This window comes from Salminus brasiliensis, chromosome 7, assembly GCF_030463535.1.
Source record: "Salminus brasiliensis chromosome 7, fSalBra1.hap2, whole genome shotgun sequence".
In the NCBI taxonomy this organism is placed as follows: domain Eukaryota; kingdom Metazoa; phylum Chordata; class Actinopteri; order Characiformes; family Bryconidae; genus Salminus; species Salminus brasiliensis.
The window spans coordinates 28,288,811-28,315,886 of NC_132884.1; the positions used below are offsets into that span (position 1 = coordinate 28,288,811).

A 27,076-nucleotide genomic window follows, 5' to 3' on the forward strand; every position below is an offset into this window, starting at 1 on the left:
AACACTTTGCAGCTAGAGATCACAACAGCAGCCAGCCAAAAAACACCCTGATGGAAATCCATTTGTGCTGAACAGGGTGGAAGTGTGTGGTGTGATTTCTGTAGTTTCTGACTCTGCCTAGTCCAGAGGTTTAGCAGCAGCAATGCGTCTCTTTGTCTGGATGCAGCACAGTGTGTTTCTGCCAGACGAGTGAAAACTGAAGCTGAATTAAACTCTCCTCCAGATACAGAGTTACATCACACAACATACTGCTTTGCACTGCTCAAGCAGCTCATAAATCAACGGTAACACACTAATGAGTCATCAAAAAGGGGTAGATTCTGAATTAGGGGGAGGCCATAAATATACAGTTGGCTCCATAAGTATTTGGACAGGAACACAGTTGTTTTAAATTTGCCTCTGTAGACTAAATCAGTGGATGGAAGTGTAGACTTTCCACTTAATTTGTTAAAACCCTTAAATTTTTGTCATCTGTTTAGGGGTTGCAGCAATTTTACATATTTTAACAGACTTCAATGTAATTGGATGAACTTGTAATTGGATATATAAAAGAATTACTTGGCTGTAAAGGTTTTGCTTGTTTGTGGGTCTTTCTGCCTTCAATTTTGTCTTCAGTGAAAAGCATGCACAGTTCGGTTGAGGTCAAGTGACTGACTCTAAGAACTTCATTTCTTTGCCTTAAGAAACTCTTGGGTTGCTTTTGTGGTATGTTTAGTGTTCTTATCCAAGTGTACTGTAAAGCACAGTCCTGTCAGTTTTGCACCATGTGACTGAATCTAGAAAGCATAGCTCTATACTCTTTAGGATTCATCTTGTTTGACAATGCTGTAACACTGCCTTCACCATGTTTGACAGACAATGTGGCATGTTTAAGGGCCTTTTCTTTTCTTTTCCATATATATATATATATATATATATATATATTCTTGTATTTCTATTATTCCATATAATCTTGACTTGGTTTTGTGGAGGGGGATTTTTTCACCATTTAAGCCTTCAGTGGTCTTTCAGGCCTCACCAGTGCATTTCTTTATTTTAAGAATGTACCAAATTGTTGATTTCTCCTAAAGTTTAATTTTGTGGTGTTTTCTCAGCCCATTGATGGTCTGTTTCTGGTGCATCAACCCCACTTTGGAACTCATTCAGGTTTCCCCTAATTTCCCAGTTTCTTTTGGGCCTGTAGAAATAAATTGCTATAAAAAGAATATAATAATTCCTGAATAAGGAAGAATTAAGGCGTGAATTAAAGCTCAAAGTCTACACTTCAATCGCATGTTGATTGCTTCATTGCAAATCCACTGAGGTGGAAAATGTCAACAGTAAACTGTTTTAATACTGACATGAACACAACTGTACTTGGCATGTATATAGGCGAGATATAGACTGGCATCATGCATGCATACTCTGTGTGGGGTCAGTTTGTTTGTTTTTCTCTCCTCACTTCGTACTGTTTGACAGTAGACCACTACTGGGCGTGAACCCCCAATTAGCAGAGCAGTTCCAGAGACCTCCTACAAAGGCTTCTTTCAGGGGCAGAGAGAGAAACGCCATACCTTTCTAATGATGTAATACACATGAAGGGACTGGATGTGCCGGCCAGGACCCTACCTCTTTTTGAAGTTTGTGACCAAATTTGCTGTTATGTAAGGCTGTTCAGGCCAGAGTTCCGCACTGCCTTGGAAAAATAAACAATGCAACGTGTGCCTCCTGGTTATACCTAACAGGGAATCGGGTTGTGGACTGAGACAGAATGTTCTTGTGGATACTCCAGTACAACTTAATAGAGCACCGTTTTTCTTCTTTCTTTTGTTTTCCTAAGCAAATTTGCTCTATCTATAGTTCCACAATGCATACAATAGAAAATGGTGCACTTAATTATAGGCTATATAAACAACTTATTAACCAACTAAATAACTACACATGTACATACACTGAATTCCACTTGGAAACGCTATTATAGGTTTTTGTCGGATGAAGAGTGCTGGGATACATGCAGTTAGAACATTGAAACTCTCCAGTGGAAGAGTGTCGATGGGCTGGTTTGGCAATATTTGGTTTCAGTTCTGTGGTTGATTTGAATTCTACAGTTGTGTGGATCAGGCCCTAAAAAACATCTGGTCCATGGCAGGTCTTAATATTAGGAAAATACAACCTCAGATGAACACCACCACATGAAAAATGACACCAATGCCGTTATTTATTTCACAAAAAAATAGATCAAAATGCAGTAGCGGCAGTGTGTGAAACGATAAGTACAACCTTATTGCTTCAGCCAGGTTCTGTTAATTAAATGTCCTTGATTGAATTCATTATCAAGTGCAACCACCTCCACAGAAGCAGAAGTTTTGGCAGTTTGCTGCTGTGGATCATTTAGGTGTCAAGGAGGAAAGACCAAAGAGATGTTAGGCCTTACTGCACAGCATATTGGTATGCATATTGGACTTTTGAGTATGGTGGTGGAGGGGTGGTGATTTGGGCTTGTTTTGCAGCCACAGGACCTGGGCACCTAGCAGTCATTGCAAAGAATACTCAAGTCAAATGTGAGGCCATCTACGCAACAGCTAAAGCTTTGCTGGAATTGGGAAGAAAAGAATCAAGGTGTTGCAAAGGGCCCAGTCGAAGTCCAGACCTCAACCTAGTTGAAATGCTGGGACAGAACCGTGAGAGAGCTGTGCATAAATGAATGTCCACACACCTCAGTGAACTGAAGCAATGCTGTAAATAAGAGTGGGGGCAAAAATTCTCCAGAAAGTTCTTGCTTGAAAGTTCATGACTTTTCCATTTTGTGAGATAAATGACACTGAGGTGTCTGTTGTGTGATGGAGTTCATCTAAGGTTGTATTTACCAAATGTAAGGTGTTAAGGACCATGCTTTTTGTTTGTTTGTTTTATCCTGTTAAATAAACCATAGATTTCAAAGAAGGTGTACTTGGCAATCAGGCCCTGTAATGCTTACATGTTACTTCATAACTGCATTTGAATCACAGTAATTTGCTTTATCTGTAAAATGTTGTAAACAAAACCTGCACAGTTTTAATTTTTCGCCACCCAGCACACCTGACCAACTCATGAGAGGCTTGATAATCAGTTGATGAGCTGGGCCAGGTGGGCCGGGGCAGGGAACAGTTGATGCTGTACAGTACTGTGGCCTCCAGGAGCAGGATTACTAAACACTGATCTGGAAGACTTTGTTTACTTTTATTTTTGCCAACAAATCTTTTTTTTAATACAGCAGATTGCAGTTAGTTCTGTGTGTTTAATCTGGAACTGGTGGAAATTTTCATAGTATAAGAAAGCCCCTTATTTTGGATTTCTTAAATGTTAAATTAATAGTCTTGGCTTCCTTTGGCCAAGTCTGGTCTCTGTAATATCCAACCACTAAACACGATGCTTGTAGAATGTCTCAAGAGCCTAAACTTGGCTTCTCTGTCATTTTGCTGTGGAAAGCAGGTGGTGGAGGGCATGCGAGTAATTGTCTGTGTGAGTCTCGCCAGTGCAGAAAAACAAGTGGTGTTAGCAAGCCAAAGTTATGCAGCCTGCTGATGAATCATTGGGTGGAAAGGCGAGGTTTGGTGCTCTCGCCCACTCCGCTTGGCAGATCCTCGGTCGTGTCGAGCGATCGGTGCACCGTGTGTGTCGCAGTCTTCCTGGCAGGTAGCAGTAGTGCTGTTGGGTGGGAGTACATGGCGGTGGGGCTCAGCTGAACCTGTTTACACAGCTTACCTGTCAAACCCCTCTGCCTTCTCCCATTAACCCTGAATGATTTGGCTGATGAAGCCAAGGGCAACAGGCACTGTCAGTTTGGCAAGAGCGTGCAGTCATTAGCCAAATTGATCCGCCTGGGTTTCATGTGTCGCAGAACAATTCCAGAGTGTGTAATCGGGAAAGTGTCCTTTTCCCTGATGTACGAATGATTCAATAAACAGTTCTGTGCTGAATTGTGGTTCAGTTCTTAGGCACCTTTTATTTATCTTCCAGATGATTCTAAAGGAAAGCGGCAGAGGAAGATTTTGTACAAAACGCAGAACTACCTAAACCTGTACGCCGCAGATGGACTTCGGACTTTGTGCATTGCCAAAAAGGTAGGTGTCCATTATCCGTCCAACTGCAGATACGTGTTATTGTTGCAGTACGTCCTGCACAAACGGTCACATGACCTTTGGTTGCCTGTGTCTCTCTCTGTGTCTATCTATCTCTCTCTCTCTCTCTCTGTCTCTGTCTCTGTCTCTGTCTCTCTGTCTCTGTCTCTCTCTGTCTCTCTCTCTCTCCCTCTCTCCATCTATCTCTCTCTCTTTCTTTCTGTGTGCCCCTCTCTCTCTCTCTCTCGCTCTCTGTGTGTGCCTCTCTCTCTCTCTGTGCGTCTCTCTCTCGCTGTGTGTGTGTGTGTGTGTGTGTGTGTCTCTCTCTGTCTGTCTCTCTCTCTCTCTCTCGCTTGCTCTGTGTCTCTCTCTCACGCTATTTAAGCCATATGATGTGAGAAGCCGGGTTTTTTTTTTTTTTTTTTTTTTTTTTTTTTTTTATTTGCTGTTTTTGTTTTGTTTTTCTGCTTCAAATAATAAAAATGCTCTCATGGACCGACTGTTGCTGTTTTTCAGCTATCATTCTGTCCCCACATTGCCTTGGTAATGTGAAGCATCAAGTTGCCTAAAGATAATTTCTGTTTTTCCCTTCAGTCCATCATTACATAAAATTCATAATCCATCATTTGTCAGGCTTCGTTACACAAGTTACACAGATTCACTGGTTCTACAGATCATCAATAGATGATGTAGAAATAGATGGAATAGAAATTAGAATTTACTTACCAACCCTTAACCAACCCTTTTAAGGAGCCCTAAGACACTCCAGATTTTTGCTAACTACACCACAGAGCGGTGGACCGTCTGGTGTTGCCTGAGACAACTTGAGAACCTTTTGATATAGATACCAAACAGAAACGTGTAAACTGCTAAGTTATACATGTGTCTGAAATTGTTTAGCACATCAATGCAGTTTGAAGTGGGATTTGCTTTTGTACATTTAGTACATTTGTTTAATGAAAGGCTGGACAGAAGCCTGTGTTTGTTGTCCGACAACTGTGGATTTGTCATTCCCATTCAGGTCCTCAGTAAAGAAGAGTATGCTGGTTGGCTGCGGCGCCACCTAGAGGCTGAAACTGCTATCCAGGGCAGAGAGGAGCTGCTGTTCGAGTCTGCACTGCGACTGGAGACTGACCTCCATCTGTTAGGTGAGAGATGATCACACTCAGCTCGTTGGTAATGAATAAATTCATCATACGGGGTCGTCACATATGGTGAAACATCTCAGCATATGGCGCCTTGCAGCATGCCAGAAGAGTTCTCCCAACCTATGAATTAGGTCAGACCACAAAGCTAATGTTTACGTCTTGGCTCGTGTGCAGGTATATTTTTGTGTGTTCTAGGCATAATTAAGTAAATTGCTGGTAGTCTGTAAATGGCATTTAAAGCTAGCTGTGTTTCTGACCTACATATTATGTTGTAGCTTGTGATTAGATGCAAATTTCTAATTTTGTCTTTACTTGCACATGTGACGAGAGGCTCAAATAGCTAGTTTGGATTTTAGGCTGTCTGTGGCCTGCAGATCTCCACAGGCAAAGACTCTGGTATACTTTTTAAGCAGATATAATATAGCCATCTATAGCCATTTCAAAATAAGTATTGTATTTTGATAGATAAGCACGAGTTTTTCAGAACACGTTTGTTTTGTTTAGATGGTTCTTTGAAAACGTTTGATGCTGGTTTATTAAAAGAAGGAGAAAAAAAAATTCTTATTTGTGCAGATGTCTCTGCACAGTACAACAGTGCACCAGTAGTCCATAGTGCTAAATCTTTTGCTGTCAAACCAGGATTTTGATTTGTCTTTAACAAGCCAACAAGCAGTTTGTTGGTCTTCCAGACCTCAGTATGTGTATATATATATATATATATATATATATATATTAGCTTTGAAATTTGCCTCACATGGCTTTTTCTAACGATCATTGCATACAAGCCTTAGCCCTAACAAGCTAATCCCTAGAAAACCCCAAGCTTTAAAGTATGTGCATGTGTGTGCAGGAGCAACAGGTATAGAGGACAGGCTGCAGGACGGTGTGCCAGAAACCATCGAAGCTCTGAGGAGAGCAGGCCTGCAGATCTGGGTGCTGACTGGGGATAAACAGGAGACGGCCATCAACATCGCTTACGCCTGCAAACTGCTAGACCCAGAGGAGGAGATCATCACTCTCAACGCTGACTCGCAGGTTTGGCTCAAGTCCTTCACACTGCGCCGTCTCCTTTTGCCTTCGCTACTCGTCTTGGGGACTGCTGGGCTAGCTGCAATGACTCTTTTGATTAGGGGAGCAATAAATAATTTCTGCAATTGATCATCTTATTCACTACTAATCCCTAGGGGTGTATATAAAAACATTTTTAAAAAAAACATCCGCTTGACTGTTATAATTTGCAATACTGGATTGATTATTAAAAACACTATAAAATTTAAATTAATAGTTTACATGCAAACTGATTGCAGACAGTGGTTAATTTTTGCATTGGTCAATTGGCCGCTTGAGATCCCACTGTTCTGATTGCGTAAAAAGTAAAAAAAATAAAATAAAACTTGATGGTGCGTTATACTATGACAGGTTTTCTAAAATTATATTTAAAAAAAAAATCAATATATCACCTGGCTTACAGTATCACAATATATTGCATCATAACTTCTGTATTGTGATATGTATTATATCGCCAGGTTCTTGCTAATACACAGTCCTATTATTTTGATTACTCTGCAAATCTAACCATTAATCTGTCTTCACCTCTCCTCATTTTGCTGCCCCATCATTCAAAGTTTTATCCGTGGAACAGTTTCTTTACAAATAAATAAATAGAAAAAGAGATCACTTCTTGTAATGCATCACAGTCAGATGTATCATGTATACTTTCAACATTATAGAAAGCAAGACATTTTTTCCTGTGATCGTGCTGCCAGCTAATCATTGACTTTGTCAACTGGTTATCACAATAGGACTGTTTGCTAGTAGAGGTATGACCAGTTCTAATGCTCAGTTATGGGTCCTACATCTGCATCTACAGGGACAAACTGAGTCACAGTAAGAATCTCAATGTCATTTTCCCATATTCCTGTCTCGGCAGCCTTTTGATTTTAAAAAGGGCTTAAAAAAAGAAAGTTGTTTTGACCATGGTCAGGATGGGATTAGCTGTTTGAAAGTCTCATTCAACAACTATGCCACTGTAGGTGTCATGCTGTAATATAGACAAGATGTTCCTGGGATGTTCCAGTAATTGCTGGAAGCTTTTTAGCTTTTATTTGGCATTACTTGCTACATAAAAAGTTCAAAGTAGAACTTTCCCCAAACGGTATTAATTTTTGAATGAGCTTTTTGGACTGTGGTCCACCCTTCCTTCCTCTCAGCTCAGGGAGCACGTAAGGCCACTCCAGGAGGTTCATTTTGAACCTTTTGTGCATAACACAAGGGGGTAAAATGCTAGTGCTGTAATGTTGAGTAGAAAGAATTTATAAAATGGTGAACTGCACATTAGTGCTGTGTATTGATAAGAACCTGGCTTTGCAGTACAAATCACAATACTGGGGTTATGATTTAGTATATTGAAATATATTGTGGGGGTGCATGCAATATATATATATATATATATATATATATATATATATATATATATATATATATATATATATATATATATATACATACATTTTTGTTTTTAATTAAACACCATCATATGCATGAATTCTGAGTAAATGTTTATTCTTCATGCATTTAGAACAGTGGGATCTGAAGACAAGAGTACAAAACTGTTATCTGGTGGTGTAAACACAACACAAAATGAGCCATTGTCTGACACCAAACTTAACATGTAAACAATATTGTTTATTTACTTATATATTTTACATCCCTTTTGCGTTTACAGCATAACTGATGGTGATGTAGTTGTAGTATAGTGTCCGGATCAGTACATGCATCTTTGAGAGAATTCCTAAACATCTAAAGTTTGTTGTTTCTCTGGAGTGTTTTACCTGAGTGTTTGCTGAAGATTGCCTTCTCATATTCCTCAAGGAGTAAAAAAAGGGCTTTGGGCAGCGGCTGTGCAGGCTGCAAACGTAGCACTCTGTGTTCTGAAAGCAGTAGTGCTTTCCATCATAAATACACACCCTGTGTAAATTCACAAATATAGATACAACTGTGATGCATCAATTTACATGCTGCATACTGAGATATGTACAATATATTGCTACTGCAGTCCCCTTTTCTTGGACTCCAAAATGCTGATGCTTTTGTTCGCTGGAAATAAATAAATAAATATATATATATATATATATATATATATATATATATATATATATATATATATATATATATATATATATATATATATAATTGTGCGTGCGTGCGTGCGTGCGTGTGTGTGTGTGTGTGTGTGTATACAAATTGACAAATGTTTTGGGACACCTGCACATTCATTGTTTCTTCCGAACAATGTCAATATTTCTCTACAGGGACTAGACAAGCTGTATGTGCATTTGCTCATCTGTGTCAGCAATGGGTGCAGCTTTAAGTAGCTGAATGCATTCATTACAAAGAGTGTCATATTGGTACTGACACAATTGCATTAGTAAAATTATTGATGCTGAATAATCAGGGTTGAAACTGTAGCCCTCTATAAATAAATATAAATATTATATCTGTTTATGGTGCTTGTCTTTACATATTGGCATTGGCATGGCCACCAGAAGATACCGTACCTGAAAATGATTATTTTGGCCCACGGTTCCCTGCATTGGTGCAGCCCTGCTTCAAATGTCTTTGGTCTGACTGGAAATGTTTAAGTATGTTGTTTATTTAGGATTGTTCAGATGGTTCACTGCATTCCTGAGTTGACTCAGTCCTCCCTGCAGTTGCAGTGTCTGTCTGCCAGATGTTGTCCAGTGTCCTAGAGATACAGTCAGTATCCTTGCGCTGATCTTTCTCCTGTGTCTGTCCTCTCTGTGTCTGTGTATATGTATGTGTGTGTTCCACAGGAGGCTTGTGCTGTATTACTGGATGAAAGCCTCCACTACATCCAGGCCAAATTTTTCTGCAGCTCTTCAGCAGACCCCCATGCAGCTAGGGCTTTCCAACAGGACTACACTGCTGTCCACTTCCCCGCTCCGCCCGCCTGCTCTCCGGCCTCCTCTGGACCATCCAGCCCTTTTCTGGTGCACCGGCTAGGCTTGGTGATCGATGGACGCACCCTGGCCTATGCTCTGGACAAGAGCCTGGAGGATAAGTTCCTTGCTGTGGCTCGAAGCTGCAGGTCAGTCCTGTGCTGCCGCTCCACGCCCCTGCAGAAGAGCATGGTGGTCAAACTGGTGCGCAACAAGCTCAAGGTCATGACCTTGGCCATAGGTAAATAATGTGCTTATGATGATGCATATTTTCTCTCTGCTATGCCTGGATAATCCAATCTTTCCTCCTCTGATCTGATCACAGTCCAGTCATGGCTACCCTGATTTCAAATAATAAAAATTCATGTTCAACATTTACGACTCAGCAGCCCGTAGTGTGGGTGGAATGCTGATTTGCTCAAATGAGACACAGTGCTTATGTCATGAGTGAAAGACCATTAAAGCTGCCAAAAATGTATTTATTGAGTATTTTAAGGTGTATGTGTGTGTGTATATGTGTGTGTATGTATGTATGTATGTGTGTATGTATGTATGTATGTATGTATGTGTGTATATATATATATATATATATATATATATATATATATATATATATATATATAGATATAGATAGATAGATAGATAGATAGTAGGGGTGTGATTTTGGATGCCTGTAACAAGTCTATTTATGACCCTGTTATTTTGTCTGAAAGTATTAAACCAGGTGTTTTCCTTTATGGTGGCCCTGTTTGGAGCCACATAGAATATCATAGCATAACATAGCTTCTTTAATTTATTCCTTACTAGATACCTTTTAGAATTTTTTACCTTGCGGTCATATTCTTCTGAAGTAGCCATTGCATTCAGCCTCGAAAGGCTTTCACTGGTGGACTAGGTGTATGTCATGTTATTCCAGATGGCTGCTACTACTGCCTTAGAAATAACACCATTCAGCAGTGTCATCACAGAGTCTGTTTGAGATGACTTCACAGCTGTGGTGGTTTGAGGCAAGTGTGTGATTTATGAATGCTGTTTGCATGATAAAGTGTGCTTTTAATGATGCAAACTTTGGACACCAAGTGTCTGGGCTAATCACGTACACTTAAGTTGAGGTGGAAATTTTGTAAATGTGATTTAAAAAAAAATAATAATAAGCATCATGATTGCCTTATTACTATTTCCAAACTGTCTTTATTTACCTGCTTGCCTCTCATCCTCGCTGTCTACACTGGTCAGCAGGTTGAGAGTGGTTCTGACCAAGTTTGAACAAAATTTTAGATACTTTTGAACTTCTCCCTGGCCAATTCTGGGACAGCGCAAGATAACTTAATTCAGTACAAAGTTCTAGTTTTAGAAGTGGGGTGTTCGCTCTTTGCTAAGTTGAACTGCAACTGTAATGCAAAGCTTGCATCAGACTTGCTTTCTAATTGGTTCTTCTGACAATATCTAAAAAAAGAAGCCAGTCCAGCACCATGATAATGCCTAACGTAGCTACTCGTTTTGTCGTTTCTCATACGTTCTTGCTCGCCAAGTGAAATTTGGAGATTAATAGGACCCGGTTTTGCCAAGTAAACATTTCAGGAGTGAGCGGACAACCTGTGTCTGTACTGTCCTCTCTGCAGAGTGCCACATTTTACAAGCCCACGCAGCACTCTGCCTAATTGCCCAGATGGCTTAAGAGAGAGAGAGAGAGGGAATGAGTACTGTGAGAGAAAAGGGATGGTACTGTGAGAAAGAAAAATGGAAATGGTAAAATGCAAGCAACCTATATGCATGTCTTATCTGACCCTTCGGCCTGTGGCAGAAAAGGGAGTCGGCCATCAGAGGTCACTGAGAGATTTAAGTGTTCCTTCAGGTGTCTTATTTAATAAGGTTTTTAATGTCTTGTTTCTGAGAATGACACGAGCACAATGGTAATTTAAGAAGAGCAGAAAGTAGAACCAGGCTGTACAAGTCAGGGCTTTGTTTATTATTTGCTACCTTCTACTTTTTGTCGTCTTTTCTAATGGATGCAGTGATCCTTAGGAGCAGTGGTTCAGCATCTTGCTCTGACCACAAATGAACTTGTTGAATTTTGCCATTATGTTTATTTGCCCAAAAATGTTCTGTTTACAGTGTATTCTCCCCAGACAGTTTTCTGGCCAGTTTTCACAAATTAACCCATTGAATAGCTTGAGAGTTGAGGACAATAAACAATGGGTGTTTTTGTTGTTCTCATTTGTGTTCTTTAACTCGGGTTACTGCTGTATTGTCCTGCAGTTCTAGGAACTAAAGGAAGGCTTTGTTATGGAAGCCTTTTTGATCTTGTGGTGTTTTATTGTTTGTGCTGATTTGGAAGGTTGTAACAATACACTCAGCTCATGATTCAAGTCCCTTCACAATACTGCCAATGAAACGATGTGGCGGTGCTTTGTCAATTTAATGTTCAGTGACTAACTTGAGTGGAGAAACGGAGCTCACACTGTATCATGAGATAGACATGCTCATGATACTATTGTGGGCCAAGTAAGGATGGAGGTCTACCAGTAAAAAGACTCGTTGTTCTATGGTCATTGCAACATGGATTTGCCATATCAGGGCTGCCGTAATAGTACAAATACACTGTTTTGGCTTTATAGGTTCTGGGCTTAAAAACAAACACTGTGGCTCCTGAATGGAAGTGTTCATTCACCGATCATCAGGAGATGGTTTGATCCTCAGTAGGCCTCCAAATAGCATAATTGCCCTCATACTCTCTGGGTGGGTCCAGTGTTAAACGGTGTGGGTGTCTGTTAGCCGACGTAACGGAATTGGAAGTTAGTGTTCTCCTCCAAGCATGTTCAGCTGTCCAATGACATGTCATGCACTAGCCGACACACTCTGAGGAACACTGAGTCCACAGCTTTGCTGCACCAACTAACCTGTGCCAGCCACCAATCTCTTTAACAGTGATGAGGGGTGAAAGCTCAGTCTACCCACCCAGAGAGAGCACGGCCAATTGTGCTCCCTTGGACTGCGTCCACTGATGGCAAAGCGCCACATCTCGGGATTCAAACTCATGACCTCAGGCCATAGTGCCAGCACATAAGACCGCTGAGCCACTCTGAGCCCCTGCATTTTGTGTTTAATTTTTTTTCCCTTACATATGTCTCCCAAGAGGGACACCTAACTGGTCCTTATACAGCTGCAGCATGACAAAAGTGCACCTTTTAGAAGTCTGCAAACTTCACACACTCCCCTGCTTAACTAATACGGGCATAACACCCTTCAAAGGCTCATTTAAAAGACAGATGGTCTTAATGGTTGTAAATGTTAGTTAGTGTGCGCTGCTGAGAGACAAGCCGTGTGAGCCAGAGCAGTGGAACAGAATATCTACCACTGCAGCTCTAAAGTAAGAATTTCCATTGACCAAGGCGTATGGAACCAGCAGTGATCTCAGGGTGCAGGGTTGTGAAGGAAATGGCTGCAGCTGATGATTGGAAAGGAATAGCTGAAGGCTTTGAGTGAATGGAACAGAGCAGTCAAATCTTCCTGAGCCGCCAACATCATCTGAACTGATTGGTTGTGCTTTGTCTGAGACTGCAACTGTGAGAGTTTGAGACTGGGGTTGAATAAAGGATTGAGCAAGAGAGGAATATGTGTAGATTTATATAGGGTATGTTCATCCTTAGCTTCACTGGCCACTGCATGACTGTTTTAGGTAAAAGCTGTGTTGGATATAATGTTTGTTTGTCTTTCTACTGGAGCAAGAGTCATTCAGGTTGTACTGTTGTAGCTTAACGCTGACCTGCTAGTTTATTACACACCTTGTACCCACAGTCATGGGTCATTTTACCAGTTACACGCCTACCCTATAGGTTCACTGTGATAGAACATATAGATGTAATATTACTGGCTGTGGTTCATTTGTGGCTGCACGCCCTCTAGCAGAGGCCATTAATGGAAAGGGTCCAGCAACCTGGCATTGACAATTAAGTGGGTAGTGCGCTGATGCACATGTCCAGCTGGTCAGTCAGTATACTTGTTTTGAAGATGTGTCTGTATATAAAAGGAAACGGGCCGATGGATGGATGGATGGATGGATGGATGGATGGATGGATGGATGGATGGATGGATGGATGGATGGATGGATGGATGGATGGATGGATGGATGGATGGATGGATGGATGGATGTTGAGCTTTTGCCTATATCTATCTGATTATGTAGATTAAAAACTGGTGCATTAGAGGACAGTGTGATTTCACATAATACACTTACTGTTCACACAGCCAGTAACACTCGTCTGTGTTTTCCTTTAGAATTTCTTTTAATAGTTTTTCCATCAATAAAGTGCTCTGACATAGTGCTATGTTTATATTAATGACAACCCCCTCTCTGTTCTCATTAATCCTAGGTGACGGGGCTAATGATGTCAGCATGATCCAGGTGGCGGATGTTGGAGTGGGCATCTCGGGACAGGAGGGCATGCAGGTAAGGAGACACAGAACGGAAGCGTACTTTAGGGGGTGGAAGCCGATAGACAGATGATGTCAATGTCATCATAAGGTGACCACTGAATATTTTACAAAGCAGCTGCTGAATGAATGCCCGAAGATGCAATGCATATACTTTTAGGTAAATACTTCTTTTGTAAATGTCCAGAATGTGTCCAGTTCCAGTCCTGGAGAGCTTCATTCTAAAGCGATTCAACTTATTAAGTTTGGTAGATGTAAGATCTTGACATCAAGGCTCAGAAGTCAAGCTATGTAGGGCATCCTTTTGCTCTCAGTTCTTTGTGGTATGGATTCCACAATATGTTTAACACTGCTTTCTGTTCAGTGTTGACATGATTGCATCTTAAAGTTTCAGATTTTTCAGGAGCACTTTCGTGATGTTATATCCTCTTCTGCCATGTTCTCATGTTCTCTCTTCTCCTCTTCTGCCGAGTGTTGTATTGGGTTCAGATTAGGTGACTGTGAAGCCCAATGAAGTACACTGAACACATGGTCATAGTCATGAAGCCAGTCTCAGACATCTTTTGCAATCTTTTTTTATTACGCCATTCTGGGTAAACTCTAGGGGCTGTTGTGCATGGAAGTCCTAGGAGATCCGCGATTAGAAATATTCAAGCCAGCTGGTCTGGTACCAACAATAATAATAATAATCATGCCATGCTCAAAATCATGGAGATCACATTTTTTTCACATTCTGATGTCTGATGTGAGCATTACCTGAAGCTGCTGACCCATATCAGCATGGTGTTATGAATTGCACTGCTGCCACACGATCGGCTGACCAAGTAATTGCATGAATGATTAGGTGTACAGGCCTAATACTCACCAAACAGTTTATATTTTCATGGTGACAAGCTTGCATTTATTGAAATAATGGCTATTTACGTGCATGGGCTTAATGGGTGTCCCAGTGGCAGCAGCCGTTTGGCGCTGGATCAATGTATAGCATATGTCAGCCTCACCAGGCCTTACCCTTTGTCCTGTGCTGAGAACAAACCCTGGACACTGACCGCATCCCTGGCAAGTGCTGCCCTTTCGCCACCTCTATGCATATTCCCTTCCTGTGCCAGGTGATGGCTTCCCTGCCACAGGTGCAGCACATTTATACCGATGAGGAACTGCAGCAATTAACGTGAGGGTGAGGCAGAGAGAGGTGTGGTGCACTGCGAGCACATCTGCTGAGCACTCTGTCTCCTGCCTCTTAAAAACGACTCTGGCCTGATCTATTATTTCATTAGTAACTCTGCATACTGACGTCTCATTAAAGTCTCGAGATGCACTTAACTTCCTTCTTGTCCTGCTGAGCACAGTGTGCATGATTAACAAGTTTATCCCATTATGAACCTGATCTCCGCTTAGACCCTGAACGGGAAAAGTCCCCATCTTCTACCACTATTCTACTGCAGTGAAGGTTTTTTTTTCCTTCCCCCCCAACTGACAGGAAGAGACTGACAATGGGAACAGAAAAGATGTCAGGCTAAATGTACAACCCTGCATTGGGAAAGACTGATGGATGACATGATAACTGTCTGATGCATGCAGCTGTCACAAATGTCTTATGAAATGGGATGGTGGGAGTGATGTATGTGTGGGATGGTTTTTTTTAATCCTTTATGCAAAAATGTCATTCATGTTTTTGTTTAGGTTTTTTTTTTTATTATTTAATATTTTTAAACAAGCCTTTGTCACATTTTAATTTTTTTTAAATACTTTGTTTCTTAAATATATGCAGTTGTGGTGATGGCATTTTCACATATTTTCAGTTCATGTTGAATGGCGTGGTTTGATGTTTACATGGTTCGACTGATGTTGACCTCCTGTTGTGTTTGCAGGCAGTGATGGCCAGCGATTTTGCCCTCCCTCGATTTCAGTACCTGCAGAAGCTGCTTTTGGTTCATGGGCACTGGTGCTACTCCCGTCTGGCCAATATGATACTTTACTTTTTCTACAAAAACGCTGTAAGTTGACTATTTAAGGATATCTAACAAGGATGTGCTTGTAAATTGTACTACAGTAACATTTTTGGCTCCAGGAATACAGATCAACTATATAAATAAATGTAAAAAAGTGTTTTTAAGGGGCAAAAACATCACCTTTTCCTTAGAGTAACAAGTTACTGGCACTGGTTCCAGTACTGAATATTTTTGTGTTTACCCATTATATCACCCCCTTTTCAGTTTAGGAAGGGCTTGTGTACTAACTGGTTAGTTACGTCAGATGCGTTGGGAGCAGGAAAATAGCATATCAATATGATAAACGCATCTTTCTTACAGTGCAGAATTGCAAAAGCAAACGTTGCTTTTGCAACTGATGCAGTGTTTTATAGTGCCCTGAAGAATGTGGAGCTTCTCTACATGAACACAAATCATCAGAGGTAGATTCCGTGCCAGTCAGACTTGTGTTTTTTTTTTTTTGGGGGGGGGGGGGGGTTGTGTAGTTGTGGGGTTATGGCATGTTTGTAGCAAAGGAAAATTCCCATCCCTAGATTAGTAATAAATTATGTGCAAATATGGCCACTGCCTTGAATGATTGAAATCTCTCTGTGTATTTTAAAAGGGTAGTAAATTCTAAGCCTCCCTACATCCAGAATACCACCACTTTTAACATGGTTACCTTCCCAAGGTCTGGCTTTACCCATTAAGATCTGCAGCGTAAGACACTGCATGGACTTGACTGAAGTTATTTTCCTTTGCTGTCAGCCGTTTACAATGCAAAGCGCTTAAGCATCGGTTGGCTCTCTTTACATGCTCTTTTATTAATGAAGATCTATTCTTGTGTGGTCCTGGGAGCGTCTCCCCTTAATGAAGATGCATTGCTCATAATGAGACAACAGCTGCATCCTTCAGTGTGGGCTACTGATCTTTTTTTTTTTTTCTTTTTTTTTTTTCTTTGTCCTTACTTTATTTTTCTCCTTTTGTTTTCTTTAACTCCCTCTCCAGATGTTTGTGGCCCTCATCTTCTGGTATCAGTTTTACTGTGGATTCTCTGGGTCAGCCATGATTGATCAGTGGTATCTGATCTTCTTCAACCTGATGTTCTCTGCGTTCCCCCAACTCATTACTGGCACTCTGGACAAAGACGTGTCAGCAGAGACCCTGCAGGAACTACCTCAGCTTTATATGAGCGGACAGAACTCTGAGGTACCTCTTCCTTCTTAAAGGCCCTTATCCTGAAAAAATCCTGGAAAATTATTTATTTTTTCTTTCTTACTTTTTATTTATTTATTTATTTTTCTAAGATGAAAAACAGCCTGGTTTGAATTCATCAAGGTTCTGATGTCTTTGCACGAAAATATGTTCACATATCAGCAGGCATTCAGCCTATAGCAGTTTACCCCTCCCATTCATGCTGAATTAATAGTGCTGTATCTGCAGCACAGTTATTGAGTCAAGGGAAATGATACAGGCTTGTGCTATGCTGTCCTTGGCTGTTTGCAAGCAAAAGTAGTCATTGTTGCATTCACACATTAAAAAAGAGACTGAGGAGTCATTTTTCTATGTATTTTCCATGCCTAGTTTGACCCTTCGAAATTTGTAAAGGTGCAGAGTGAAGCCCAGCCGGAAGCATGCTGGATGTCCGGTGTGATGTCCCCATTAAACCATAGAATTCTTCGGCACTTATAATGTTGGATCTCATTGTCCTCATAAACTCAACAAATCCCAAATTTGAAAACATTGGAGGCTTAAGGTCTTTGGTTGGATCCACTGTACGCATCTATGGAGTGATCACATGATTTACATGTTCAGGTGTGAATCATGTGTTCACACAATGAAAATAGTTGTACTGAATTATTAAAAATAATATTACCTGCCATCAGTGGCCTGAGTTTTAAGGAATGTTGGATGGCACAAACGTCTGTTGGCTGATGTGGCGGAGCATGTTGGCTGCCCGGCAATGCCGCATCAGTTTGAAAAAAGGTAGTGACTGGTTTTGCATGTATCCGAGGAGATGTGTTAAGTCCTTCCCCCTCATAGTGTCTGATGATGCTGGTAAGAATGCTGCCACCACCATGCTTCACTGTAGGGATGGTATTGGGCAGATGATGAGTAGTGCCTGGTTTCCTCCAGACATGACGCTCAGACTTGAGCTTTCTCAAAGTCTGGGAGTCCTTTAGAGGCCATCATGTCTTGTTCCAAACTGTGCTCTTTGACAGGATTATGTGGAGGCACAGATCTAGAGAATTCCTATGAGCTCTACAGGCAGTTCCTTTCTGACTTGTTTTTTGCTATGACCTGCATCGACAGCTGTGAGACCTTTTCTAGACAGGTGTGGGTCTTTTCTAAATCGCCCCACTCAACTAAATTTAGCACAGGTGGACTCCAATCCAGCTATACAAATTTTTCAAAGATGATCAAGAACAATAGGAGGCTCCAGTGTTTCATTTTAATTATTTATTTATTTTATTTTATCTTATTTTTGGGACAAGGGATCAACGTAACAGTGTGAAACTCATGAAATGATCTGAAGACTTTCCCAATGCACTGTAGCTTCAATGAATTACACTACTTTTTAAATGGGGGGGGAACAGATGTGATAAATCATGATTAACTACACAAATAATGTGAGTAATAGCAAATTTACTTAATTATGACTAATGTGGGTGGATGAAACCACATGGATAATTAAACATGGACTTGCAAGAATACATGATAATATAAGAAAAATGTAACACGACCTTCTGACCTCTCACAAAGATGAGTCAGTGAGGTTTAGCCTCTTGTCTGAACCCTTGTGTGTTGTTTTCACTCTGTTTATCCTTCTTAACCAGTATTGATGAGTTCCTGCCTGTGCCTGGAGATATTGCCTGTGCATGGCTGTTGTGTTGTGATGAGCAAGTCAAATCCTAAACCCCTTTGGGCAGGTGGAGTCTACATGATGGTCCTAGTACGTCTCAGCACAGCACAACAGAGAGGAGTTGGTGCTGTATTATGAACAGTGGCACATTAGCAGTATTGCTGATCTGCAACAGAGGTAGTCATACACAGGCTGATGACAAGAAGTATACTGTTTGTCATAATCAAGCTATAATTCCATTATTGTACATAAGTTGCAGTAATTGAGTTTTTGGTACATGGCTTTCAGTGGGCGGGACAAGAGTATTGTTTTCTATAGACACAGAGAACACAAACACGTTTGCGCTCACGAATTCAGGCCTGAGGCTAAATGGGACAGCTGATCACATGCGCTGGTACAGAGCCTGGTTGTAGACAAAAAGGAAGCATATTTAAGGCCACATGCAACTCCAGAAAATATGATACTTAATATGATGAGTAGATGAGTACTAATGCATATCTATATCCTCAGAATGCCTCCATCTATTACTCTTTAACTAAGGTGAAAACACATTCCTCACATGGTGTAATTTGTAATGGCTTTTCCTGTCCCATATTTCTATATGGGTCCTTTAACCTGTGATATATTTCGTAACTGCCCAATGGAGCACCACTAGGGAATGGTAGCCGAGCTGGGGAAATCTTTTATAAAATCCAATAAGCCATGCACAGAATGCTTGGATTGTGCAAGACTGGCCAATTAAACTGGAATTGCTACCACTGCGCTGCTCCCAATATGCCTGTGCTGAGTTTATTGGCCCTGAATCGTCACATTCTCATGCTCCATTAGAAAGCTGTATTCTAATGAAACAAACTCACAAACTCCGCTGCCTGTTCTATGAGTTTTGCTGGCTACCTGAGCTGGCCTGTGAATTAATGGTGTCTGGTCTCCCTTTTTTATTTTTTAATACAGGAATACAAACCGTACATGTTCTGGATGAATATGATCGATGCGTTCTACCAAAGCCTTGTCTGCTTCTTCATCCCTTACTTTGTGAGTATTATTTTTTTCTTCCAGTTTGACTTTACAGCTCTTATCTGTTATGTATAATTAGGTATAGGTCATTCTGTATCTGTACATGTTGTGGGTGCTGCTTAAAGCTAAAATGCTGGAATATGCTGTAAGTGTTGCTCTCCCTGGGTGCAGGCGTATGCTGACTCGGATGTGGATCTGTTCACCTGGGGTACTCCCATCACTACACTCGCCCTCTTCACCATTCTGCTGCACCTGGGCATTGAAACCAAAACCTGGGTGAGAGGAACTTGCTCGCAAGCTTTTGCCCCCAAAATGTTCTGCTCCAGTGTATATGCATCTGTAAAAATGATCTGCAGCTCATGTTTGTTACGACATTTGTTGTGAAAATACATTATAAATACATATAAATACATTTGAATTGAACTGAATTGAATATAATAATGAGGGGCCGTCCCGGTGCAAGCTGTACCTGGGGCAAAGCACAAAATATATAGCCATGTAAAGCCTACATTAATCTGCAGTAAATATGACTTTATATAGGTGGTGCTATACTTATGACTCATAATGACCATATTTGTGTAATTATGACTGAAATAATAATAATAAAGTTAATCCATAATTAGTATTTTTTTTAAGGAAGGCAATGTAAAAAGACTTTGTTCCTAGGCAATTTAGCATTTCTATTGGTCCATTCATCTTGAAATTTTAACAAAATATAAGGAACAACTGCCAGATTGAAATGACGAGACACATGCAAATGGAGATGTAAGGTTTTTGTTTGACTGTGAAAAATATGGTCAGTAATGATTTTAGAGGTATAAAAGATTGTCTGCTGATTGGGCTGATTTCATAGACTTTGCACCATGAATAGCAGCATTCTCATGTTGCTCAAAGACTGGTATTATATGAAAATGTTATAATTTATATGAAAAATTATATGAAGTGTTATTGTGCACACTGAATGCTTACAGTTATCACAAACATTTAGGTAGGGTTGTTCAAAACTGGTGAGGAAATAGTGAAAGCACTGTTATACTTTTTCAGCAGTAAGAATTCTCTCAAGACTTGTACTGCAGGGTGAAATAGAGAGGGAGCCTTACTTTCCAGGAATGTGATGAGGCTGTTGGCTATAGTACTGCAGGCAGAGTAACCTGGCTCAGGATATTTATGCATAGAGCTGAGCTGATTAGATTGCATCAGGAGACACTGCGCCTGATATAGGCGATGCATCAGCCTGTGTAGTCCACCCTCTGCCACCCATTCTCTCTGTCACACTCTTCGTCTCTCAACCCCTCCCCCCCACACACACACATATATGCTGTTGTACATGTTCATCAGATGGAAGGGGGGGGGGGGGTGGCAAAGCTAATAGTTTTCTTTGGCCTGTGTTTGTTCAGTCAGTGTGTGCATCTGTAGCTTATGCCTACCTGGCTTCTTCTCTCTCCCTCTCTCGAGCGCATTTCAGATTTATGAGGGTGAATTGGATTAGAGCTCTTTCCATTACACCACTGCTGTAAATTTTCAGCTGACAAGTTTCTGTGCGTGAAAAATGCCCCCGGCGGCCCAGCCGTCTTCACCGACATGATGGCTTCTTGTGTGGACGAGGCAGTTCCTCACAGCCAGTAGTGCACTTTAAGAGTAAATGTTTCCAAAAGGTAGACCGGCCGCCGGTAGTGAAAGAGAGGCTAGCGTGTGGTGATGGTATTCTCTCTGTATTATCAGGGTGTCTTGACTTGCCTCATAGAGTTATGCTGAACATAGCTCCCAGTTCATCAGCTGACATGGGTTTGATTGCTTTCATTTCAGACCTGGATGAACTGGGCATCCATTGCATTCAGCATAGTACTCTTCTTCATGGTGGCCCTCTGCTACAACACCTCCTGCCCCACCTGTTACTCTCCTTCCAACCCCTACTGGACCATTCAAAGACTTCTGGGAGACCCTCTCTTCTATCTGCTTTGTGTCATTACTCCAATCGCTGCTCTACTGCCCAGGTACACTTTACTGTGTCTTGCTGTGTCCATAAGAATGAGTCGTCAGGAGGATCATGAAGAAGTGTTTGTGGTGTTGAATTTTAGGAATCTTAAAATGAGGTTTGATAGCACTGGCCTGATCAGGACCCTGCAGGACCACCACAGAGCAGGTATTATTTGAGTAGTGACTGACATGGTGGCATCACGTTAATGTGTCTAACGCTGGTAGTAGAGGATCAGCCAATTGTGATGACCATTGACAAACAGGGTAATGGTCCCTCTGTATTATAGGACTATCAAGTTCTCCTATATAGTAAGCACAGCTGATAAAATGGACAGAGTCCATTCCAGACCAGAGGTGGTCATAATATTCTGATGTGTGTACATGTTATGCAGTATGGAAAGTCCTCTAATCAGTCTTCTCATACACTTTTGGGCTGTGTGTTTCAGATATTTCTACCGTGCCTGTCAGGGATCTTTGTTCCCCAGTCCGATGCTGGTAGGACGACAGCTGGACAAACTGCCGCCGGAGATACGCAGGCACTTCCTGAGCCAGAGCAAGATGAAGCTGGCCTCTGCGGGGTCAGTGCACCCCCCTCACCCTCCGCTCTTCCCTTTCTGCAGGCCTTTCTTTAAAGACAGCAGCTCTAGAGTCCGACATACACACAACACCAACAAACAGAAGGACAAAGCAGGACAAAGCATTCCCGTCCACTCGAAGGGCATGGAGATGAAGGACACACTGGCGAGCTCAAAGAACCCTGAGAATCATCTCACAAATATTCGGAAAGGAGGGAGCAAGGCAGAGAAACAGGGCTCTGGAAGCCCCAGCTCTCAAACTTTAGACTCTAGAGACCAGACCGCAGGTCCAGATGGCCTAACAGAGAGCCACACGCTACCTTATCCCAAAGAGCCTCCTCAGGCTGGGGAGATTTCACATCCTGCAGGCCCGGGCAGCTTCCTGAGCCCAGGACAGTCCAGTGAACGCAGATGGCTCACCTCCACACCTCTACTGCCTCAGACAGAGAGTGTGCAGCTCATATCGCCCCCTAGTGGGGGTCCTCCAGAAGTGACTTATACAAAAAACCAAGACAATTTAAATTGCTCAAACCAAAGCCTTCTGCTACAGAAAGGTGGTGAAGACCCCTCCCACTCACCAGACTGTCCTCAAGAACACTCCCAACCACCTTTCAGAGCAAACCTTCTGTGATGCCTTCTACATATCTATGTTACTACAGACCAAATTTGCACGTTAGCTGTATTAAATTTTATTCTATTTTCAGGAGAGTTATTTTATAAAGCTATAGATGGGTACTATACGTTATATTTTAGATGTGTAAAGTGCAGAATAAAGATTATTTTTTTGGAGAGTAGGCAGCCGATGCAAACTGGATGTTCTTACCATATGTTTTACCATGAAGTGCTGGTTGTTTTGGTTTTTGTTGTGTTTTTTTAACGTCTCTATGAGCCATCTCAGCTCATTAGGATTTGATCTGGAGCATTCCTTTATCTGTTACTCGGACCTGGATAATCTGGCCGGTTCCAAAACACTAGGTTCTGTCAGACACATTGGACAGCACTACGGCAACTGTTTTGCCTGACCTCCTTTACCGTTTTAAGAACCACGTTGCCTTTAAGGTCAAGAAGTATTGCAGATTTTTTTTACGATGCTTTGACACTTGAACCGTAAAGTTGTACTTTTTTTTTTTGTTTTTGTTTGTTTGTTTGTTTGTTTGTTTTAGACCCCTCCCAGCTCCATTTCCCCCAAACTTTAGTTAGCACCTGGACATGTAGCCCTTCATGTGCTCTGTAGAACACTTCAGCAGATAAGTACACACATGTAGCTGAATGCTCTGTGTGTCAGCTTCCCTTAACACACTACAGAGCAGTCTTGAGAGCATGGATACCAATTTCCAGAATTATGCTGAAGCTCAGAGGTGAAATACGCCAATATTTCATGTCCTTGCATCATGACGGGCTTGTTCATGTGCTGCCAGATTTACATAAAAACTTGAAATCCACCTCAACCACCCCCCACCCCCCTTCCATACCATCCCGCCTTCATTGAGCAACACAGAAATGCACCGCTGCTGAGCACCGGTTCTCTTTGCCTTTTGATTCACGCGCATAAATGGGGCTTGCATCATTTCCAGCCAGAGATGGCATTTATATGGCTTATTTTGGAATCCTTACGCTGCTTGTTTTTGTATCAGAAACATTGGTCCCTTTAAGTATAACTTTTATAGTTTTGTATTAAGCTAGATCAAGCTGGAATTTCATGCCTTAATGCTGACTTTTCAATGGCAGGTCTTTTGCGGCCTCGTACCTTTCAGAAAATGGCTGTTTGTTGATAAAATCCTTAGTGGATTTGTTTTGCGGTTCTGTTCAGAGAGCATCAGCCACAATCTGTTGGCTTATCGCTGTCCCTATTTCAGATGTCCTTCAGTGTTTTGTATCTCATTGACTTGTCCTTGACCAAAGATGTGAGAAGCACACTAGAGCTTTAATTCCTTTAAAAAATGGAAATTCTGGCTAGAGCATCCACAGATTCTGCCAGTCCCTGCTGGACAGCTCTGCTTGTTGGGTTTTGTTTGTTTGTTTTTAAGTTTCTGTTTACCATCACCACTTGAGCTGTTACTGTTAGTCATACCTTGCCAATACAGGAAGCACTATAAATGGTTGTCTGTGTTTATGACCTCAGGCCCTCAGGAAAAAGCCTGCGTAGTGCAGGAATAGAGGACTCAGTTTCATATAAACATTCCATTTCTGTCGCCGTCTGCCCTTTTTTTTTTGTCGGCCAGCTGATGAGCAAGGCCATAGCAGAGCAGTGAAAGTTCTCGTGATTTAGAACCTGTAACAATGTGCAATGTCTGGGTCAGCCATCAGGTTCACCCAAGTGCCTGTGTGGATAACATCTATGCAGCCAGGAAAAAAAAAAAAAATGCGTAAAGAAGCCAAGGGCGTGTGTGACTTCTGAAAGAGCACCAGGTGGACACTAAATTATGCTTTTATGAGAGATTGCTGCTGATCGTTTGTCACTTTCTCCCTCTGTAACCTCGAGGTTCATGAAGAAAGGCAGTCTTATCAAATTATCCAAATACCTGATTTATGAAGTGGCTGTCAGGAGAACTGTAGCATTTCTCGAGCACGGGATGCGGTCATTGTGGGGTTTGTTGCGAGCTGTTCTGTTTATGGTTTATTCATGAGAGCGTAGCTCATTTTTTTTTTTCTTTGATTATTTAAAAAATAAAAGACACGGATGCGAATCCTGAAGTCGACTTTGCTACGGTCTTTAGTTTCTTGTTAAATATGGCTTTTGTGGAGTTCTGTGTTATTTGTGTTTTGGTTACCCTCCCTCTGACACTGAAGTGTTCTCGGGAGTGGACCAGCATTTCTCCCTGTGATTTGCACAGTGTCTAGGTGGTAGATAAGAAGTAGCAAATGACAAGCACACAAGAACCTTGTCCTGAAGTCTGAATAAGTGCCTTGTTGGGATGTCTGCACGCTCCGGTTCAGGGAAGTTTGGGGCAGTGAGCGGCAGCGTTGTGTGCGGCATGTTTAGTTCATTCTGTTTCCTACAGTAGAAAATATCCTAAGCTTTTACTTCAAGGGGAAATGGGCAGTGTTTGTATGTATGTCCTGAAGAGACCTTTAGTGTCATATAAATATGCTCAAAGCTGCAGTTCTATATATGTATAAATATATGTATAATCTCAGTGGCTTTTGTATTGTAAAATTTGCCAAATAACTTAACACTGGACACAACGCTATTTTTAGACAATTGCCTTATAGTACATTTTATATACAGTGTATATAGAGCTATTTGACAGTTATAACAATAACCAAGGTTTAATAAACATTTTGTTTTAAATTGAGTTTTTTTTGTTTTGTTTTTGTTTTTGTTGTTTTTCTAAAGCGTCTGAACATTTTCCTGTATTTATTTTCTTTGTTTTGGTGGATATGAACACACACACAAACACACTCGAGTCCCCCTGGTGCCAGATTTCAGTTTGCCTGCCTGCAGGGAATCACATGCTGTAATAGAATTAATTCTCCGCTGCATTCCACAGCGTTGCGTTTGACTGGAGGGAAAGCAGCCAGCATGAATGCTCTCCCTTATTTCCCCCCTAGATTTGGCCCTGCACATGTAACCACTGGGTACACTTTGTTCACATAACGTGCCTGTTGACAGTGTCACTACTGTCACTGTGTTCCTGGATCACTGTACTGTAACTGATCTCACTGGCCTTGGAAAGTTTTATTGTTCACTGTAATTGATTGTGGCCCCTCATCAAGATCACCTGTTAAGAGCAGCTGTGTGTCACTGTTTCTCCACTGGCTGTGTGTTCGTCCCCGCTGTGTTGGTTCTTCTGTCGGACAAGGGTGATTCTGGACTTGTCTTCTTACTGAAATAAAAGACAAATGGAAATGTTTGGGTTTTTTGTCTGCAAGTCTGTGGCTATAGGAGATTTCCACAGTTTTTGATTTAATAGTATTTGAACATTCCGAATGAAAGGAATGTTATATTAGAAGTAAAATGAAAAATGTGGATGGTAGAGCGATTCCTGCATTGTGTTCAGTGAGGTAAATTATAAGAAACCTTATTGTTTGGTTGATTAGTGCTTTATCTTAGCACAGTTCCAAGTAGAACGTTTTGTTGGTTTTTAGTAACATCATATCACTGATGCACAAAAACCTTCATTTTTATTGTGAATCGGGCAGGTCTTTGCATCGTGTCAAAAATTGATGACCTATAAAAAATGCTCCAAACCTACTTGGAAAAACATCCTTTTACAGACTTGTATATAGTGTGTGTGTTTTTTGTTTGTTTTTAGGGGGTTTTATTTATTTATTTACTTACTTACTTCTTCAGTAAAGTTGCCATTTTGAAGATTTGCATAATAGAGACAATGGAACTCTAACAAATAACAAACTAACTTAAGAATAACTGCAAACAATATTATTAGGACTTTTCTTAAGAACTAATTTATGATGGATCCCATTGTCCTCAAACTGCACAAACCCCAAGTAAGAAAACATTAAGAAATGTCAGAATCTTTGCAGAAACACTTTAAGGGGGTTTTAAGAATAAATGTCTTTATAAGAGCAGTTGGTGAATAAGACCCAATGTGTGTGTTTAACTGTATTCAGACAGATATTTCTCCAGATTCACCCAGAAGACATCGTGCCTTAAAAGTAACTTTTCTGATTACTGAGATTTGTTCACATGTGTCCCTTTATTTCTGTTGATGTCTCTATTAAAGCACAATTTTGAAGCATGTAGCCAACCAGAAGTGAGAGCTAAACAGGTTAACCAGTGAAATCTGGTTAGATTTTTTTTATCTTTTTTTTTTTGTTTGTTTGTTTTCCCCCAATCCCCGTTGAACAAACACCAGCATGGTCAGCACAAGCTGATCAAGCTCTTAAAGCCAGTTGGTGAGCTTAGCTGATTTGAGGTTTAAAGGTCTAGCTTGTCTACAAGCATGATCAACCTGACCAAGCTAGACCATGCTGGTTGACTGGCATGACCAAAATCAACATATAGACAACATGCACTATAATGGTCAATATCTGATTTACCAGCCTAGGGAATTTTCCCTAAATGACCAGTTTTCAACCACCTTTACCATCAAAGA

At 41.1% G+C, this 27,076-nt stretch overlaps 1 protein-coding gene across 1 annotated transcript in view; it reads left to right on the plus strand.

Annotated features, from left to right (window-relative positions):
• Positions 1-25,873, plus strand: part of atp10a (ATPase phospholipid transporting 10A) — a 62,655-nt gene extending 36,782 nt beyond the window's left edge. Inside the window, exons 11-21 of the mRNA XM_072684420.1 lie at positions 3,979-4,082; positions 5,101-5,227; positions 6,078-6,262; positions 9,061-9,427; positions 13,560-13,636; positions 15,492-15,617; positions 16,599-16,799; positions 19,405-19,485; positions 19,639-19,743; positions 21,274-21,461; positions 21,891-25,873. Coding sequence (XP_072540521.1) covers positions 3,979-4,082; positions 5,101-5,227; positions 6,078-6,262; positions 9,061-9,427; positions 13,560-13,636; positions 15,492-15,617; positions 16,599-16,799; positions 19,405-19,485; positions 19,639-19,743; positions 21,274-21,461; positions 21,891-22,650 — 2,321 coding nt within the window. The 3' untranslated portion in view covers positions 22,651-25,873. The remainder of the gene's footprint in view (positions 1-3,978; positions 4,083-5,100; positions 5,228-6,077; positions 6,263-9,060; positions 9,428-13,559; positions 13,637-15,491; positions 15,618-16,598; positions 16,800-19,404; positions 19,486-19,638; positions 19,744-21,273; positions 21,462-21,890) is intronic.
• Positions 25,874-27,076: the final 1,203 nt, after the last annotated feature.